Below are 21,356 nucleotides of genomic sequence, written 5' to 3'. Positions count from 1 at the left end.
ATTAAATGGTTCCACTGAGAAAAACTCAAAATTACTCCTAAACGGAAAAGGCTAGCTTAATGACGCCTTCTGCAACATTTAAGTACTTACATTTAACAGAGCATCAGGATATTACCAATAAAATCGGTAATATTTTGTTCCAATTTTAAATTAAATGTTTGAAAAAATTGGGGTCGTTTGTTGTCAGCATTTTGTAAGTGGGACTTTTTCATTGCCCGTGAGTGAATATATATAGTTATATAGTTTGAGTTGTAAAAGATTTGGTTAAATATATATTTTTTGTAACTTTTTTTTTCAAAACGGTTCTTTGTGTTTTTTCAGAAGAACGGAGGCAAGAAACTTTGTACGTAACCAACGGCGGCGTTTTTCATGATTTGTTCGCTCTTTAATACTTGTGACTTCTGTTGTTTCCGTCGATAAAATAAAACAAACCTCATCCAACAGCAAGTATCAAAACTCTTCTTCAAACTTTAAATCCACTGAAATACACGCCTTACCCTTCCCCTGATCCGTTTGGGGGCGGGGCATACCCCTTCGCTGACCAATCGGGTGCCAGCAGAGTAGCTCTCGGCCAATCAGAGGTCACCAATTATGGATCAAAAGGGGCCGATTTGGGGTCACTTTAGCCCATTCCGTTCTGACGGATATCTGTAACGAACTGTAATATTTCAAGTTATTTTTGGCTATATTCCCTGTGCGGTACTTTTAATATAGATACTAGCTTTTCCCGCGAGCTTGCTTCGTTTGAAAATATTTTCACATGACATTTCCAGGCTATAACTCTGAATTTATTAAAGCAATTTCATAGATGTAGAAGCGTCCGTAGTCGAGTTGGCTTCAGTGATCGTAACTGATCACTGAGGATAAGCAACACATGGCACGGTCAGCTATTGGATGGGTGACCGATTTGAAGTGGTTCTTTTCTGGACGCTTCCGTGCTTCGGACGGCACGTTAAGCCTAGCCTAGTGAAAACATCTGACAGTCGGGTTGCCCACTTACCCGACAACTTGCATTGTACTCATTAAAAAACGGCGATACGGCTCGCGACCTATCACGTGAGTGCAAATGTACAGCGAAAAGCGGGTGACTCGCTTGCGAGTCACCTCTGACTACTCCTTCGGGGATTACAGTCGTGAATGCTCACGTATGTAGGGGTACGAAGGGGTAGTAGGTATGTATGTACATCTATTTCATACAAACTACTTAAGTATCTTCTAACTAAACACATTTTAATAGGTATCATAATTATTAGATATTATATTAGATATTAGGGTGTTGCATAAGTGGTACTAGGTATAGTACATTAGCCGAATGGCGTTAACTCCACTCGTCATTCTGAACAACTTTTAATCATTAACTTGTGAAAATTCTCAAAAAAATATTGTTTAGCCATAACATTTTTTAGGTCTAATCACTTTTTACTTTGGATTGGAGAGTTGAGATTTGAGAATAAAAACGACACCGGGCGTTCACCGCTTTTTGAAAAGTCACGAAGCCGAAACCAAAACATACATAAATACCTGAGATAAATACCTACATTTAAATCATGTGTTACCAACCAAATTTAATATTCTGTAGTTATTTAATTCAAAACAATGGGAAATCGAAAATAATAAGAAAATTTTAATTAATCATATTTCAAGGTTACTTTCGTAATTAAGTACCTACTCAACATCACTGCTCAGTAAGTTAAAATTACATTCCGACCCACAGATATACAGGGTGTTCCAAAAAGGGTCATACTAAGCCGAAACCAGCATGTGCAGCATGGTATATCTAAGCCCGAAACTGAAATCAGAATTTCAAAATTCGTGAAAAACTAAATTAATTTTCCATAGAAACTTGGTTGGTCACGTGACTTTTTATTATGAAGAATGTTATTTTTTTCGCGAATTTTGATATTCTGATTTCAGATTCGGGCTTAGATATAGTACCCTATACCATTGTTATCTAGATTTAATGTCCTGTTCATTAAAACACATTTTATTTCTGTACGTCGTCAATTTTCCATACATGATTTGAAAACGAAGGATACGCCCGTCAGGACTTTTTGTTAAAAGAAAATGACACCCACGCGCTGGCCCTAATTCATATAAATTATGACCGATTTATAAGATTTTAGGGCCAACGCGAGGGTGTCATTTCCTTACGCTAGTAATATACAAGTCAATGATAACGCCCAATGTTCTTTACTCCACTCCACGAATTTTCAAATCTCCCCCATTTGACTGATGACAAAAAGAAAGGAGTCTGTTAAAAATAAACTTGCAATAGTAACTTCCTCTCACGTCTAAGTAGATCTGCATTTATAAATATTAGTTGATCAAATTGATGAAATTGAGTGAGAAAATAACACAATAAATTACATGAGAACGCCGGCGCGGTCGCGTGTCCTCAATCATTTGTTCTTTTCACAAAATCTAAACGGATCCAGCCGTGATTCAACGTATAAATACACTTTTGTATCGTTCATTTAATTATCCAACCCTTGCTAGGGTGGATTGTTCGAATGTAGAGGCAACAAGCACCAACACTAAACCAAGTTTATTACGACAATAATTTATACTTATTATTATAAGACGACCGAATGGCGTAGTGGTTAGTGACCCTGACTACTGAGCCGAAGGTCCCGGGTTCGATTCCCGGCTGGGGCAGATATTTGTTTAAACACAGATATTTGTTCTCGGGTCTTGGATGTGCCCGTAAAATGGCAATAGGCGCGCCCCCTATTACATTGGGACTAACATAACAACACTGGAGAAAAGTGGGTGCAGCAATGCACCTCTGCCTGCCCCGCAAGGGAGTACATTAGTACAAGGTGTGATTGTTTTTTTTTTTTAATTTATACTTACCAATTGTAATTTCTGACACTGACATGATGCGTCACTATTATTCAATCAGTTACGATTACGACTACCAGGAGCTAGCACGGGGCCCAATTAAGACGTGACAAAAGTTCTCCGGCGATATGAGTGAGGGCGATGCAAAACTTTTGTCACATCTTGAATATGCCCCCGTGCTAGCCCCGCCCCGCTTCAGTTAAATAAAAAAACTTTTATCTTTCTTTACCAGTTGCAGACCATTGTTAGATTTACTTACCGCTATACTCACACAAGATAGGCAAAGCTTCATCACCAGTAGGGCATGCACATGCAATACTGCAATACCGGTATTGCGTAATACCGGGATCCTGGACAAAATCCACGCTTTTTCAATACCGGTATTGAATGTTAATACCGGTATTGAAGTAATACCGGAATCGGACATTTTTTAAGCTATAAATCAAGCGATTAAGATGTAGTTAGCCTTGTGCTCCTATATACATACTATGAAAGTGCACTTGTTTTCAACGGTTTAATGCGGTTTTCGGCCTTTGGAAACCTACTTGTTGTCCATGCGTTCTAAAATTTTAACTCTAATACTCAATTTAAAAAAAAACACAGAATTTGATTGCTTTTTCTTGTTGTATTTTGCCTTATACGACCTATAAACTAAATATATGCTATTTATAACAAGGAAGTCTAATACCGGTATTAATACCAAGATCCCGGTATTAAGTTCTAATACCGGAACTCAATACCGGTATTGAAAATATTACCGGTATTGCATGCCCTAATCACCAGCCCCTAAGTATACTTTATAATCCATGCTGGACATAGGCCTCTTCCAAGGAGCACCACAAAACTCTGTCCTCGGCCTTCCTCATCCAGCCGCTACCGGCCACCTGTCTCATATCCTCGGTGCAAATCCTGGTTGGGCGTCCCACTCGAGAACTTAATGTTGTTGTTTGTTCAACTCATATCGGTTTTTCGGAAAATCGGCAGTAGAAGCATAATATTTATTGAGTAGTTTTAATAGATGGTAAAGGTGTTAAGTATAGGTTTCAAGTTTGATGTCCTCCTAATTTTTCAAAGGTTACTTAGTTATCTAAATTTATCCATTTTATCTTCTATTTCTCGGGTTTATCAGCACTTTCGTTCTATAATTATGTTTCTGTATACTACACTATGTATGTATGTTTCCTGTAGATACCTAGATTAGTTCTCTCCATATTACTTCCATGGTTCTATCATAACATCTTTCTCTGTAACTCGATATACAGCAACCAATCAACAAAACAAAATGCTTAAAACCAAAATAATGACCGTCTAATTGCCACCAAACCGCGCACTATAAAAAACCTACAACAAAAATGACGTTTATTAGTAACATGACACCTCTTGTGCTCCCTTCCTTTACCGTCCAGCATAAACGTACCCCTGCCTTCGAATACTACCCTTTTGAACTCACTCTGACTCTTTTCGAGATGCAGGTCAAGTTATGTTGGAGGGTGTTTCAAGCCCCCTTGTTGTCGGTTTAGTATTTAGTTCCGCTACTCGCCGCGTGGCGCGCGCGTGTCGTGTCTCACGAATGCTTTGTTTAGTTTTCCAAGTGATTTGAAGCTATTATGTTTGAGGGGCAGGATGTATTCACCGTTCAGAATGTTTCTTAATTGTTTTCTTAAGTTGACAGTCTTTTTTTGGTGCTCAAAGTCATGTTCTGAATAAGTTAAGAAGTGGGGAGGAAATGCGTTTAGAATTATTAAGGTCACAGCACACATGGCGAGGTGATTACGTTACGATTCCCATAAGTGTGCGTTGCAGTAGAGGGTTTCATACAAAGAATATCTATTCTATGCACTGAACAGAGGTGCGATCACAGGATTCGATACTATTTTCGAAAAGAACTACACTAAGGGTCACTTTTACCAAACGCTAAACGTACTTATATAAAATAGTATTTCAATCAAATTCTAAATACATTTTGTACAAACTGAAATGTATGAACTGAATGTATGACTGGCTACTAAGTAAATAGTTTAGCGTTTGGCGAAATGGACAACATTTCAAAAAACTAAAGCTGCTATAAATCGAAAACCATTTCGAGATTTAGCTCTAAAGGCCACAAAAAAATTGTTTTTGTATTTTTTGGATGTATCATTTTCGAGAAAATCATAAAATAGTAAAAAAGTGCTGATGACGTCATGCATCAGGTGCGATGCATTTTGATGATCAAAGCCTATAGATTTAAAAACAAAGTAACTGTCACTTTCATTTTTGATTGATGTTGACGTTTTATCGTGACGTTTTTGTTTATTTGGGTCATTTTCATTAATTCTGTTCTGACACTTTCTGACTATTTTTTTTATTTATTATTAAGAGATGACCTCTATATAATATGTCCCAGAGCATGCCACCGCCTACACAGCTGAAAAAATGCTTCTGCTTATTTTTTACATGATAAGTACCTACTTTCCATCATCAGAAATATCAAGGTCATTTGAAAATGACCCATTTGTTGGTTGGCATGTAAACAAAGTTTAAATGTCACTTGTCAGTGTCATTTATGTTTTTTTTCGAGACTCAGGCAATAGACAAAAATAAAAATTGAGCCTAATATTTGAAGTCACTTCCGGTTTTAAAATAATTAACTTTAAAGTTAAAAATAACATGCAAAAATTTATCTATATACAAAATAAAAAAATACGGGTCCACTAATTTTCTATAAACTTTCCGAATAACTAATAAAAATATAGGGTAAAGAAAATGAAATGTTGTCCATTCCACCTAACACGAAAAAAACAATGTCACTTTTTGAACTAACAAATTTGTCTTACATTTTGACAGTGACAGTTGACGATACGCAACGTAAACGGAGGTTTCGAATCTTATAATCGCTGCACAGCTCGAATTGATACGGTCATCACGATGATCACGATCCCTTTCCCGAGTTGTTATGTGTGCTCAGACCTTTTGGTGGGGGAAATTTGTGCTAGCCCGATTTTAAAACAAATACCACGCACTGACAAACAATCCGAGTGTTGTTTGTACTGACACGCGCAGTATGTACCTACACTTGGGGCATCTAAAGTCATAATTATATACATGTCTAGGTACTGCTGTGGACGGCCCTTAGTTTTTATCGGGGGTTAGTATTATAGCCCATTGACTAAGCCCTATCCGGGCCTCAAACCCGGTACCTACCTCATATGAATTGCTATTGCCGCTAACTGCTTTTCTAGAGCGGTTTTTCCAAAAAGTGACGTTGTAGGTATAGCTTCAGGTAACAAAAAATATAGAAAAGAAATAGGTAAGTACTTACATTAATTTATTTAACACAATTTTCTATCCATAACTATCTAAAAGATACTCAACAGTCACATTTCTTACTATACATTTGGCAAAATCGACGTTAATATAGTTAAGTAATAAAATTTAGGACTAATTTAATGCATGCCTTAGTAACTAGTTGTAATTACTTAGTAGGTACTTAGTTGTAATTACAAAATATTGCCACAATTTCATTTTACTTCAGCGCCTATTAATGTTTGAATACTTCAAAAATCAGAAACTCATCGCTTAACAACCTTTAAACTCCCGCTAAACCTGGTCTTAACCGGTTTTGTGGTAATTCTTTTAGGAACTAACTACCTACCTACCCAAAAAATGTGCAATAACTCTAAAATACCTACACTGTAGTTAATTATAAGAGGTTAATTTCATATCACATTTGGTTTCAATTTGTGAATTACATTTCTAATACCTAAGTATAATTAATTAAATTACATTTGTGCCTCAATGTTTATAAATGTTGTCCTTGACTCATTTTCCAGTAGTGTCCCTGCAGGTTGATAAGTTCCGCATGAGTGCCTTTCTCGATGATTTGTCCTGTAAATAAATTGGATTTATGTATATTATAATTGATTGGCTTCAAAAATATCGTAGAGGAAAATATGTGAGCTGCATAAGTGGCTATAGGTTGTAACACCATTATTTTTGTAACTTAACATTTCGTTATTGTTTACATTCTGTTTGTTTACTTTGTTAGTCTTGTCAAGTATCAGCTGTCAAATTCGACACACAGGATAGATTTTCAGTTGTTGTCTGTGGTCCTTTGAGAAAACTCGTGCTAGATCGTCATCGGACAGTGGTCAGTGGCGACATGACGCTCAGAACAATGATCGTGCTGACTGGCCACAGAGTAGTTTTGTGACGATGAGCTGACATCCCCGGTGACGGCTTTTTTCGGAACTGGCAAGGAGGCAAACCATTCTCTGTCAGAACGTCCCGAGCAAATGTGTGGTTAGATTTTTCTTCCCGCCCGCGTGGCGCAGGCCGTATTGGTACCAAGTTCCTTGCTTCATATTTCCTGGTGAGTATTTCGATCGTGGGTTCAGGTTATCTGATTGGTCTACGAGATAGATTCTGACTAAGTTGTTTCTTTGCAGTTACCAGATACGTACCACAGACACCCACGCAGCATCACACCATGTGTACCTAACCTGAATTGCCGAGTGAGTAAACTAGCATTTCGTTGTTATTCGATTTCCGATGACTTTGGATTTCGAAAGCCATCTGCCTTGTCTTTATTTCTACACGTAGCAACGTCTAACCCCGCGTATTTCTTTTACAGCAATTTCAATCCTGCCCGGTGAAGCGTGCGATTGCCCGACGCGTGTCACCTGACCCAACCCCAAGGTAAGCGCCATGACCTTCCACGTGTCGATTAGGTTATTTTGCAAGTGTCACGTTTAAACAGCAAAGCTACCGCCTTTGAGACAAGCTCTAACCTTCCCATAATTGTTTGATTAGTGATTGACCGTAGGTTTTAGGTTAGAAATACCCAGGGGCCATTCAAGACACGTCACTTGAGACATGTTAGCTAGGCCTTCGCTGTCCTTACCGACCCATCCTTGACCCAAGGCTGTTTCTCGCGATTCCAGAAGGTGTCGTTGGTGACCAGAGCCGTCAGCGAGCCACGAGCCGTCCGGAGCTCCTGTCCTGGCCCCGTCCAGCCGTCCAGGTTGGCCGTTGTATGTTTGTTGAGCGGATACTGAGGAATTTCCTTAGGATTTCCATTAATCTTCAGCGGCATCAGCCTTCTAACGCCGCTGCTGAATGTAGGATTGCAAAGGCAGAACCCGGGTGGACTCTAGCGGGTTAAAACCTTTATTTTATTATTTTTTCTTCATAGGGAGCCCCGATAGAACGGGCAGTGGTATCTAAATTGCACTTTGAACCTTTTGTAGGCGCTAGGCTATCAACGTCCTTCGGTTACGGGGCCTTAACGTTAAACTGCTATCCCATTGAAGTAATATAGAAGTTTCTCTGTGGTTAATACCATCCTTCTACCCCTGTGGCGTGAAACGCAGCGGTGGAACCTTGGTTTCTCCACTCTTATATAATTTCCTTGCAATACCTTGTGTACTTCAACCAGACAATTATAAGGACTTAATCCCTGGTCTCATTTAAGTAGTATAAGAGTTTCTCTGTGGTTAATACCATCCTTCTACCCCTGTGGCGTGAAACGCAGTGGTGGAACTTTGGTTTCTCCACTCTTATATAATTTCTATATAATAAATATTAATAATTGTACAACATTCTGATATTTTTATTTTCCACCTATTGTAATTCCACCACCCACTACACAGTGGAAAATAGGCTTACATTTGGCGCCCGAGCAGAGTTTAATCCGTTAGCTTATAGTCTAATCTATCGCTTAGACAGGCCTGAGTCCACCCGGGGGGGTAATTAGAAATTAATTAATCTTATAATTTCTTGTGTGTGTTTTGCGTGTGTCATCGTGACGTGCTGACAGAGAATCACTGCAGAGGGTTTCCTTTTTTTTTAATTTATTAACTTAATAAGGCTGTATTTTTTTGTGTGGATATTGTGTTAAAAATTTTAACCTCTTATTTCAGACATTTTATTTTATTGACTGAACATGCCTTATTTTTTTTTGTTGAGATTGCGTTAAATTTGTATAACCTCTTATTCCAAACGTTATTCAAAGGAAAACCTTCTGCTGGAATTTTATTTAGTTAATTATTGAACAATTAAATATTGAACAGTTGGTGATTGTTTTTAAACAATTTTGCTGAGACATTGTTATTGTCTGTTTAACTTAAACACTCAACTTTTAATAATTACAGTTTTGTTTTATCAATTTTTTATAAAAATAACCAAATTTTTTTTACAAGGTCAACCTTTTATGAGTTAATATATTGTTTTACACATCATTTAACTGTCAGTTATAACTTAACTTTACTTAAGTTTAATATTGTACCTGGACTTACTGAAACATACTTTAAGGAGGAAGCATTTATTTTGAAGATATTGTTGTTTATTGTTCTGCTTTTACATTGAACGTTGCGTGTTTTACATAACCATTTAACTGTCAGTTATAACTTAACTTTACTTAAGTTTACTTACGTTAAGTTTACTTACTTACTTAGACTTACTGAAACACACTTTAATGGGAAAGCATTTATTTTTATATTGGTGTTTATTGTTCGACCTTTACATTGAACGTTGATACGGCCTGGGGTCACAAATTGATTTGAACGTGTGCTACCTTAGGGATTAGATCCATATTTTTGTAACATCATGGGGGAACGTCCGATATGTTTCAACCTTTTATTAAAAGATGAATTGACATACGAGGCCACAGTCCGAGGTGTCAAACCTGAGGCCACTGCGGACCAATTAAGATTACAATTAACAGAATTAGCTACGCGGGTGCCTTCGGACGAGGTTATTTACTTTGAGGGAGATGTTACCTCAGAGTTAGAAAAAGTTAAAAACAAAATTAAAGACTTGCAGAGCTCACTTTCAAAACCAAATTTGCAGTTAAAACACATCAAGCGTTGCGAATCATTGGCTAACCATTTATATCACCGCTTAGGTCGTATAAATGCCGTCAGTAAGGAGGAGACTTGTATGCTCGGGGACTTGCTCTTACAACTCGAATCTAGGGACAGCGAACTGAGGTACATTTCTAAAGCTTATCAGGAGCAGGAAAAGAAACAGGATATCCCTGTCGTAGGGTGTATAGAGCCATGTCCTAAGGTGGACCACACACAGATCCAAAAACTGAACCTTGTCTTTAACGGCAGTGATAGTGTACAGGCATTCGTGCAGCGACTGGAGGAGCTTTGCAATTCTCGAGGTATCTCTGAGGAGACGTTATTTAATTCCGTCGCAGAAATTTTTAGCGGTGACGCCTTGTTTTGGTTTCGGGGTGTCAAGGAGGAGGTCTCGAGTTGGAAAGAGGTTAAGGCTCGTTTGTATGAGGAGTTCCTGCCATTCGATTATAATCGGCGTTTATTACAGGAGGTGCGGTCGCGGACACAAGGTGCTGATGAATCCATCATAAAGTACTTAAGCACAATGCGGAATTATTTTTCTAGGCTCAGCGTGCCGTTACCGGAGTCAGAGCAGCTGGAGATAGTACAAGGTAACCTTAGACCGTTTTACACGAGTCAGCTTGCTCTTACAAACGTCGGGAACTGGAACGAGCTGAAGGAACGCTGTAGGCAGCTGGAGTACGCCAAATACCGAGCAGACTCTTTTGCGGAGCCGCCCCGAGTTTCTGCGAATTCGGTAGCGCCGGACTTAGCCTATCAGGCTAGGAACCGACTTTCGGTTAACGCCGTGGACACCGAGGTGGACTTATTTTGCGTTCGTTGCAGGGTTCTTGGACATGGCCTTTGGCAATGTAGTGCACCACCCACCCAATTGTGTTACTCTTGTGGTTTAAAGGGTGCCACCTTGCACACGTGCCCACGGTGTGGTCCGTCAGTCGCTGAGCCACCGAAACTACAACAAAAGCCAGATCCTGCTGGACCAACCGTTGCTGGGGTAAGCGTGAACAACGAGCAGCCTGGAACCAAATCCTCCGGCAGTGGTAGTCGTCGTCGTCGCCGTCGCCGCCACCGCCGTCGCCGCCGCTGTGAAGAGGCAGGTGATGGAGACGCGGACAGTGGCTTGCGACCTTATTTAGATGTCGCGATTTACCACCATCGTTGCAGAGGGTTGTTGGATTCGGGTTCTACAGTTTCGGTCATTGGCGGAAAGGCGGCCCAATCCCTCTCCAGTTGTGGTACGTTGTATCCAGCTGAGGAGAAATCCATTATCACGGCTAATGGATCACATTCTCCGGTTTCGGGTTTTAAGATTTTACCGGTGACTGTAGAGGATGTTACGGCTTTCGTGAAATTTTATGTCGTTCCTGATATTTCTTCAGAATTGCTGCTAGGTATAGATTTCTGGCGTGCTTTTAATATCGCACCTGATGTTCTGAACCTACTCAATAAAAGAGGAGTCTCTAAAAGCAGGGAACCGTATGCAAGTGAGGTTAGACATTTGAACTCATGCAACGAGTTGAGTGCTTCGAAGTGTGTACCGGCTGATAACGCTACTGCCAGTTTGGTAGTTCGTGGTCGTCGCTCACAGGATTGCCAACTCAGTAGGGTTCGTCGAAGCATGGATTCAAAGTCGTACTTGACTGCTAGTTTGACTCCGAATTACGAGAGGTATACAGTAGTTCAACAAGTGTCTGGATTTGTCTACATTCTTGAAGATAGCAATGGGAACCAGACAGAGTGTCACGCCAGGGATATTCTCTGTAGAATTGATGTTCCGTAGGCCACCTTTGTGTGTGTTGACTTACTCTATTGAGTAAGCCAGCAATGCCAAGGGCTCATTTACTATGCGTCGTTGTGTTGCAAAGTCAGTGAATAGTTTCGTAGGCCACCTTTGTGTGTGTTGACTTACTCTATTGAGTAGGCCAACAATGCTAAGGACTCATTCACTTTGCGTCGTGGAGTTTTTTTTGTGGGATTTTCCATTTAATTTATTTCAGGGTTTATCTCATTGCTTAGGGACTCTACTGAGTCGGTGAGTGATCTTAACCTTATTGATATTCACTGGGTTTTCCAGCTATTATCTTTGATTTAGGTTTCTCTTAAATGAGTGACCCACATATTCCGATTGTTTTAGGTGTTTAGGATTTAGAGATGGAGGGCCATCTTTGAATTTTTCTCGTACCCTCGAAAAATTCTGGTGGGGACGGGGGTACTGTAACACCATTATTTTTGTAACTTAACATTTCGTTATTGTTTACATTCTGTTTGTTTACTTTGTTAGTCTTGTCAAGTATCAGCTGTCAAATTCGACACACAGGATAGATTTTCAGTTGTTGTCTGTGGTCCTTTGAGAAAACTCGTGCTAGATCGTCATCGGACAGTGGTCAGTGGCGACATGACGCTCAGAACAATGATCGTGCTGACTGGCCACAGAGTAGTTTTGTGACGATGAGCTGACATCCCCGGTGACGGCTTTTTTCGGAACTGGCAAGGAGGCAAACCATTCTCTGTCAGAACGTCCCGAGCAAATGTGTGGTTAGATTTTTCTTCCCGCCCGCGTGGCGCAGGCCGTATTGGTACCAAGTTCCTTGCTTCATATTTCCTGGTGAGTATTTCGATCGTGGGTTCAGGTTATCTGATTGGTCTACGAGATAGATTCTGACTAAGTTGTTTCTTTGCAGTTACCAGATACGTACCACAGACACCCACGCAGCATCACACCATGTGTACCTAACCTGAATTGCCGAGTGAGTAAACTAGCATTTCGTTGTTATTCGATTTCCGATGACTTTGGATTTCGAAAGCCATCTGCCTTGTCTTTATTTCTACACGTAGCAACGTCTAACCCCGCGTATTTCTTTTACAGCAATTTCAATCCTGCCCGGTGAAGCGTGCGATTGCCCGACGCGTGTCACCTGACCCAACCCCAAGGTAAGCGCCATGACCTTCCACGTGTCGATTAGGTTATTTTGCAAGTGTCACGTTTAAACAGCAAAGCTACCGCCTTTGAGACAAGCTCTAACCTTCCCATAATTGTTTGATTAGTGATTGACCGTAGGTTTTAGGTTAGAAATACCCAGGGGCCATTCAAGACACGTCACTTGAGACATGTTAGCTAGGCCTTCGCTGTCCTTACCGACCCATCCTTGACCCAAGGCTGTTTCTCGCGATTCCAGAAGGTGTCGTTGGTGACCAGAGCCGTCAGCGAGCCACGAGCCGTCCGGAGCTCCTGTCCTGGCCCCGTCCAGCCGTCCAGGTTGGCCGTTGTATGTTTGTTGAGCGGATACTGAGGAATTTCCTTAGGATTTCCATTAATCTTCAGCGGCATCAGCCTTCTAACGCCGCTGCTGAATGTAGGATTGCAAAGGCAGAACCCGGGTGGACTCTAGCGGGTTAAAACCTTTATTTTATTATTTTTTCTTCATAGGGAGCCCCGATAGAACGGGCAGTGGTATCTAAATTGCACTTTGAACCTTTTGTAGGCGCTAGGCTATCAACGTCCTTCGGTTACGGGGCCTTAACGTTAAACTGCTATCCCATTGAAGTAATATAGAAGTTTCTCTGTGGTTAATACCATCCTTCTACCCCTGTGGCGTGAAACGCAGCGGTGGAACCTTGGTTTCTCCACTCTTATATAATTTCCTTGCAATACCTTGTGTACTTCAACCAGACAATTATAAGGACTTAATCCCTGGTCTCATTTAAGTAGTATAAGAGTTTCTCTGTGGTTAATACCATCCTTCTACCCCTGTGGCGTGAAACGCAGTGGTGGAACTTTGGTTTCTCCACTCTTATATAATTTCTATATAATAAATATTAATAATTGTACAACATTCTGATATTTTTATTTTCCACCTATTGTAATTCCACCACCCACTACACAGTGGAAAATAGGCTTACAAGGTACACTTCTGTACCTTGTCAAACTGGCGAGCTGTCAATGTTTGCAGCTGACTGTACTTCTATGTGATTATTAACTACACCTGCGGGCTATGAAAAAGTTTAAAAGTGCCACCTGCCATTACCGTTCCTTTTCTACATTCGTGATTTATTGTAATATTCAGTCATAAATATAATAATAATAGTATCTGGGGACATCACACACGGGCATCATACGGTGATATGGATATCAGCTCTCGGACGTCTGAAAGCTGAAGGTCAGCCCAAGGTTACGATCGCGACTTACGTCCGAGAGTTTGAACCAGTTTGAACAGCGTAGTGACAGCCACGTCCGTCAGCCGCCACTGATAATGTGTCCCTACCTATTTAAACAACTCACCTTTATCAACGACACAGATGACATCCGCATCGCTAATAGTGGATAGTCTGTGTGCTATAGCAATGCAAGTTCTTCCTTTAGCGGCTGCTTCGAGCGCTTCGGTGACGACCTTTTCGCTGGACGCGTCCAGGGCTGACGTCGCCTCGTCTAGAATAGAATAGAATACTTAAGGTGCGGTTAAACGACGCGGGGTAGCACGATCCTACGCCAGCCGAGCCGTCCGTGGAGATGCGAAAAGAAAACAACAAAATAGGTCTTTCTTCGTCGCGCGCTCTGTGACCTCAGACCCCTTAGCATGAATTTTTATCGTGAACGTGTAGTAGAATTCATTGAGTAATTTTCTATGAGAATATGAACAGCGCCCCTGGTGGTCGGTAGCAAAACTAAAATTTCCCTACAAAATTCATCGAGTAATTTCACGTCACGTTCACGATGAAAATTCATGCTAAGGGGTCTGTTTAGACGGCGCGTATTAACAAAAGCCGAGCCGTGCGAACTTTGGCGAGCCGCGCCGAGCGCAGTTGTTCACACAGCGCGTGGCGCGACGAACCACGAGCGGAGCCAGGCTCGGCTCGGGCTAGCCCGCGTCGTTTAATCGCGCCTTTATTCTTAACTAGCTGTTCCCGCGAGCTTCGCTTCGCCTTAAAAAGTTTTCCCGTGGGAATTCCGGGATAAAAAGTAGCCTATGTTCTTTCCCAGGGTCTAGACCATATATGTATACCAAATTTCATTCAAATCCGTTCAGTAGTTTTGGCGTGAAAGAGTAACAGACCGACAGACAGACAGACAGACACAGTTACTTTCGCATTTATAATATTAGTAAGGATTAGTAAGGATAAGGATATATCTTTATTGGGCATCACAAATATTAAAACATACAAAGAATACTTATTAACTAGAAACAATTAACAATAGGCGGCCTTATCGCTTATAGGCAACCTTAAACATAAATAAATAGAAAGTAAAGAAAATTTGAGGGTGGTGTAAGGGGCAAAGAAACCTGACCTCCCTCAGAAGCATTGTTATTATGAGATGCAGGTTTCTCTGCACTTGACCGTACCTAGTAGGAGAAGTCTGGGCGAGCGGATCAGCGCTCGAGCGATGCAGACTCTTTGCTTCTGGCCCCCGGAGAGCTGTGCGCCGCCTGAGCCCAGGTTTGTGTTGTAGCCCTGAAAAGGTTGTTGATTATTTTGTGTAAGTACGTAATCTTCAAAGTTAACAAAGACGACAAGACACTTTTCTTTACATAGACGCCCAAACTGAGCTTTGCTATGCATTCCTGATCATGATCAAGTATCAGACTTGAATCAGTATAGTTAGTTAGTAGCAATAGGTTAGGTTGATAAGATACTTAATAAAGGTGCCGTAGGTATTCATTCACCATCATAACTATATAAGTAATTATGAACCTATGTGCCTTTGGAAGGCGGCACATACATTCCTATTACTAATTATGACATAGAAACCTTGGATACCACCTCTGAATAGCAATGTTACGTAAGGGTCAAGTTTCTGTGCAGGCTGTAAGTATCTACATCAAATAAGCCTAAATCGTGGTCGGTTCGGATTTAATGGCTGACATTTAATATTCAAATACGTCTTCCAAACCAACCTTTGGCAAAGAGACAATGAAACTATGAATATTAGCCGCCTTCGCCGCGTCCACAATCTCGTGCATCGGTATCTTCCTAGTGTTGTCTCCGTAGGCGATGTTCTCCGCCAGGGTCCTGTCGAATAGAACCGGCTCCTGCTGGACCACGCCCAGCTGCCGCCGCAGGTGCGAGAGAGACAGCGATGTGTGGATGTCTCGCCCGTCCAGCTCCTGGAAATGGTGGATATTCAATAGGTAGTAAGTGTGTTTCAGAAGTGATAATGATAGATAGATAGATAGATAGATAAGTCTTTATTGCACACAAACACATAAATTACACGAGGAAATACACAACATAGATGGTACAATTGGCGGCCTTATTACTAAGAGTAATTTCTTCCAGACTACCTCATTAATGATGACAATCATTATCACGTTTGCATAAACGATTTATTGAATAAACGATTGAGTATTGAGTACTGACCCCTTAGCATGAATTTTGAACGTGAAATAGAATTCATCGAGTAATTTTGTATGAAAATATGAACAGCGCCCCTGGCGGTCGGTAGCAGAACTAAAATTTCCCTACAAAATTCATCTCATCATCATTCATCTCTACAGACTCCCTAGCATGAATTTTTTCATCGTGAACGTGAAGTAAAATTAATTGTTCTAATTTTCATACAAAATTATGCTAAGGGGTCAGGAGATCGTTCTAAACCACTTTTTGAAGTCGGTTTTCTAATTTTTTTAATTATTATTTTTGTTCTAGAAAGTCACTGTTTATATTTTTCGTGTTCTATCAAATTGTAGGCATTGCGAGCATTAATTTTAGTAATAATAATGCACTAACGATACTCCCGGAGTCAGGGTCGTAGAAGCGCTGGAGCAGCTGCAAGATGGTGCTCTTGCCGCACCCTGAAGACCCCACTAGCGCCACCTGTAAGAAAATAAGAGTAAGTACTTAAGAGCGGTAGTAGGTCAGTCGAGTAAGCGCCCGCTTCTAACGCAAGAGATGCGGGTTCGAATCCCGGCGCTGACATGTACCAATGAGTTATTTTAACTTAAGTACAATGTATACCATCGCTCTTACGATGAAGGAAAACTTCGTGAGGAAACCTGCATATGTAGATTTAGCACATCTATATATGTGATTGTGAACCCACCAACCCGCAATGGACCAGCATGGTGGGAAATGGTCCAACCTTAGGAAGGCAGTTTAGACTTTGGGGACATGCACAAAGGTTCCACTCAAGAGAGGCTGGTGCAGGTACTTACAGCCTCACAGAGAATAGAATAGAATAGAAGAGTACTTAAGTTACGCGATCAAATTTACCGTTAAAGGTAAGCGTCTACCTTTCGGCATCGTAACGGATGCATCGCATTAAAAAAATCATATAGGTACTTCATCGGCATGGCGATGGCGGCCGTCTAGAGGTAAAGAAAGAAAGAAAGAAAGAAAGGAAGAAAGAAAAACTTTTTTTGGCTTAGAAAGCAATATTAATTTACATTATATATACAGAGAAAGGTACTTATATCAGTGTTATGCAGGTATAATAAAAAAGAGTATGGTAATCCGAAAGGGAAAAAAGCAATATGGGATACCATGGCACATCGGAAGGTCTAGCACGGGGCGCATGCCAAGACATGACAAAAGTTTCGCACTCACGCATATAGCACGGCTTCGAGAGCGAGTGCGAAGGAAAACTTTTGTCACGTCTTGGCGGGCGCATCTTGCACCCTGTGCTAGCCCTTCAGATATAAAATAATACATAAATGTGAGTCACCGGTGGTAGCTCAGTCGTGTAAGCGCCCGCTTTTCATGCCAGAGATGCGGGTTCGAATCCCGGCGCTGACATGTATCAATGAGTTCTTTGAATTTAAGTACAATGAATACCATCGCTCCTACGGTGAAGGAAAACATCGTGAGGAAACCTGCATATCCAGATTTAGCACATCTATGGAGATGCTGGAGGTGTTGGAGCATCCCCATGCAAAGGGAGGATCCTCCGACCAGGCCGGGTGGTGTGGCCTGGCGGGCAGCTGCCCAACGGTTAGCGTTGGGGATTTCTATATATTGCAGAGTAGGTGAGAAACTTCGAATGCGCGATGTAGGATTTTCATAGTGATTTGCATAGTTCCCATACATCTTCTCTGTATTGCGTTCCGAGCGCCATCTGTTGATCTTCGTCTGAACTAGTGGCTAGGAGTCCGCCACACATCTAGATATGTGAACCCACCAACCCGCAGTGGACCAGCGTGGTGCGAAATGGTCAAGCTTAGGAAGGCAGTTCAGACCTTACAAAGGTTCCACTCGAGAGAGCCAGGTTCAGGTACTTTCACCACCATAGAGAATAGAATAGAATAGAAGGTGTGTCACCTTTTTCCCCGCTTCCACCTTGAGGCTGAGTCCGTTGAGTACGCGGTGGTGCGGCCGCGCAGGGTAGCTGAACTCCAGCTTGCTCAGGCTGAAGTCACCCGTCGCCTTCTGTGGATGGAGACACGTGTTGCGATGAGAAACTTGATATATCTACAGAGATCCGGCTCAACAAGTGGATTGGCCATACATCGTGGAGGTGTATGGTAGTGTATACAATCGCTCTTGCGGTGAAGGAAAACATCGTGAGGGAACCTAAAGTCTGTTTTTTTATCTGATTGACTGTTTTTTTTTAAACTCTGATACTAAATTGACAGATTCTGAACCGTTCATCAACAGTCGATTGTCCCACGAATATTCCGCCAATAGACCGATACGTCACTTAATCGTGGAACATTCATGGGACAATATACTGTTGATGAACCGTTCAGAATCTGTCAATTTAGTATCTGAGATAAATACTTAGGTAAATAGCCTTATAGTGCAAATTTCTCCATAGTCGGTTAGAGCTTAACCAGGTATTTGTGGTTGAATTTTGACACATCTGTCAAAAATGGACGACCGAATGGCGTAGTGGTTAGTGACCCTGACTACTGAGCCGATGGTCCCGGGTTCGATTCCCGGCTGGGGCAGATATTTGTTTAAACACAGATATCTGTTCTCGGGTCTTGGATGTGCCCGTAAAATGGCGACGGGTGACTTTACCAAGTTATGTTTGTTGGCAGCAGGTATCACTTAGCTAGACTGCGAAACGGCCCACTACCACCTGTAATCTTCAATGGGGTTACTTTGCCTTACTGTGACAGTGTTAAAAACCTTGGTCTTCATATCCAGAATAACCTGTCATGGGAATTGCATGTCTCAGAAATTAGTCGCAAGATCTATGCCTCGATGCATGGACTAAAACGGTTGCAGAATTTCCTGCCGTACTCGACCAAAGTTACGCTAGTCAACTCCTTGTTGCTCCCTATCATTGACTACGCAGATGTGTGCTACCCTGATCTCACCGAAGAGCTACTTGATAAACTCGACCGTCTGCTCAACTTATGCATTCGCTATATTTTTGGCCTGCGTAAGTATGACCATGTCACCGATTTTCGTAATAAACTCAAGTGGCTCAACATCCGTCATCGAAGGAATGCTCATATTGTTTCCCTAGTATATGGTATAGTTTATAATCCTTGTGCCCCCTCTTACTTAACTGATCGCTTTTCATTCTTTGACTTTACTGACCGTCCTCAACGGTCAAGTCGAAATTTGCTCTTTCGTACCCCAGAGCATAATGCGGCAGGGTATTCGGATTCTTTCACCGTGTCAGCGGTTCGCTTGTGGAACCAGTTACCATTGCATATAAGGCAATCGCAGTCCATAGAAACCTTTAAGTCTAAGGTTCGTCTGCACTACCTCCAGAAGCAGAACAATCAGCAGCAGATCTAATAAATAGTTTATCTGTTTTTTTTGTAGTATGTAAGTGAGACGATGATATTATTATTTTTTGTTATAGTAACTATATATTTAAATTATGTATGTAGGTATACGTTTATTTTATAATATTATGTATAAGTAAGTATATATTCTAGTGTTTAACAATATAGATATTAAACAAAATTAAACTGTCCTCATTGTCTTTCGCACTACCTATCACTTTCTCCACAACGCCCAAGGTTAACTGGAAGAGAATGCTTTTAGCATTAAGTTCGCCTATGTACAAAATTAATTTATGTGCAATAAAGAATTTAATAATAATAAAATGGCAATAGGCCCGCCCCCTATTACATTGGGACTAACATAACACTCTGGCGAAAAGTGGGTGCAGCAATGCACCTCTGCCTACCCCGCAAGGGAGTAGGTACATTAGTACAGTTCCCCAAAATTGATAATGCGCATAGAAATCTTCGCCATTGTTCGGCAACGGTCGTATTTCCGAACGCCATGTATTTAGATATGTATTTAGAGTGGTTAAGTGCATTTTCTTCATGCATTTTTTTTTAGGTTTATGTGTTTGGTGCTAAAAGAGATATTGATTTATCAGTAACGAAATTTGAGTCGATAATTCATAATATTGTCATAATATTAAAATTTACTTCGAAAATGTTACAGTACTTTTCAAATGTCTTGCTCAAGCTGGTGTTAATATGGATGAAATAAGGTTTGAATAACACAAGGTTTATGTTAGAAGAAGAAATATGGATTTAAATCACAGGTTTACATTAAAATCTCAGTTCAAAAGTATTTACAGCGCACATTCACAATAACCATAACAATTACAACTTGGTCTTTTGGGTGTGGCTTTATTGGCTAAGTGAAGTCTATCAATGTGACGTATATTTTATTCTTAAATGTGCCTCATAATATGGCGTCGTCAAAAATAATTAAAGTTGAAATTAAATTCACATTTGAAAAAAATAACAAGAACGATGTGTAATTGCAGCTCTTTATAATTCCACAAAAGTAATACTGATCTTGACCTTGAGACCTTTGACTGATCGGTGACAGCCACCGACCGCCCAAATTGTTTTCGATTATGTGTCACATGATATTGACTACTATTTCTTTCGAACAAGGATCAAAATGCAAGTGCTTTTACGATTCAATGATTCGGGTGTTTCCGGGAATACGACAGTTTGCGAAGATTTGCATGTGCATTATTAATATGGGAGAACTGTACAAGGCGTGAGTGCGTGTTTTTTTTTCTGTCAAAAATGTTATATGGAGATGACGTATAGGTAATTGATCAACCTTTCCCTGGTTTCGATTTTTTATTTATTTTACCGACTATTGTGAAATTGGAGCATAAGGAGACAAACACAAATTTCCAATAGTCATTGATAAAAAGCTGTTTTACCTTTGAGTCGCGCTCACGTTTCAAACAAACTAATACTATGAAAAGTGATTTTATGGCATTTACTAGAGATAGCTATGCCTATCACTATTAATGTTGATGATTAAATATTTGGTACCAATTCCAGAACTCACCCATTTCTCTTCATCAACAATCCCTTCAGCCGACCTGATCAGCGGCACCCGGTTGATGGTGCTGAGGATCCGGGCGCCGCACGCCTTGGCCGAGTTGAAGTTGGGGGCGTACACCAGGGAGTGACCCAGCATGTAGGCCCCGTACATTATGCCTTGCGTTACTCTGGAGAGAGGAATTTAATATTTTTGTTAGGTAGGTATTGTAGGATAGAGTGACTTAGTGGCGGTCTTTAGCTTCCAAATTTAAGAAGCGGATTATGAATGTAACTATTATACGATAGTTGGAATGTACCATAGATTTACAATATTATTGGTAAGCATTTTTTATATCCATCACTCCACTTTGTTTCACTCTTAATCTCTCTCTATTAATTACTACCAGGGCGAGCCTTGTTGTGGCTTTTATAGTAATTACGATAGGACGGTCAATCAAAAGCAAGCTTGGCA

General features: G+C 40.8%; 2 protein-coding genes across 5 annotated transcripts in view; one reads left to right on the top strand and one right to left on the bottom strand.

Moving 5' to 3' along the window:
• Positions 1-6,127: 6,127 nt before the first annotated feature.
• Positions 6,128-21,356, bottom strand: part of LOC105385590 (ATP-dependent translocase ABCB1) — a 51,112-nt gene continuing 35,883 nt past the window's right edge. The window contains exons 22-28 of the mRNA XM_048632126.1: positions 20,910-21,072; positions 17,937-18,044; positions 16,410-16,496; positions 15,578-15,787; positions 15,026-15,134; positions 13,966-14,112; positions 6,128-6,708 (exon numbers count right to left, since the gene is read on the bottom strand). Coding sequence (XP_048488083.1) covers positions 6,623-6,708; positions 13,966-14,112; positions 15,026-15,134; positions 15,578-15,787; positions 16,410-16,496; positions 17,937-18,044; positions 20,910-21,072 — 910 coding nt within the window. The 3' untranslated portion in view covers positions 6,128-6,622. The remainder of the gene's footprint in view (positions 6,709-13,965; positions 14,113-15,025; positions 15,135-15,577; positions 15,788-16,409; positions 16,497-17,936; positions 18,045-20,909; positions 21,073-21,356) is intronic.
• On the top strand, positions 9,098-13,519 carry LOC125491072. 4 transcript variants are annotated; one of them, XM_048632132.1, is made up of 4 exons: positions 9,098-12,291; positions 12,368-12,433; positions 12,553-12,617; positions 12,863-13,519. In XM_048632132.1, exon 1 carries the CDS (start codon positions 9,427-9,429, stop codon positions 11,464-11,466), a length of 2,040 nt encoding a protein of 679 aa, XP_048488089.1. In that variant the 5' UTR covers positions 9,098-9,426; the 3' UTR covers positions 11,467-12,291; positions 12,368-12,433; positions 12,553-12,617; positions 12,863-13,519. The 4 variants fall into 4 exon arrangements, with proteins under 4 accessions (XP_048488089.1, XP_048488088.1, XP_048488086.1 ...); XM_048632131.1 differs by having other exon boundaries at positions 12,553-13,519; XM_048632129.1 differs by having other exon boundaries at positions 12,368-13,519.

Source organism: Plutella xylostella, chromosome 30 (genome assembly GCF_932276165.1).
Source record: "Plutella xylostella chromosome 30, ilPluXylo3.1, whole genome shotgun sequence".
Taxonomy (NCBI): domain Eukaryota; kingdom Metazoa; phylum Arthropoda; class Insecta; order Lepidoptera; family Plutellidae; genus Plutella; species Plutella xylostella.
Note: the sequence above shows the minus strand (reverse complement) of the source record. Positions and strands in the feature narration are given on the sequence as shown.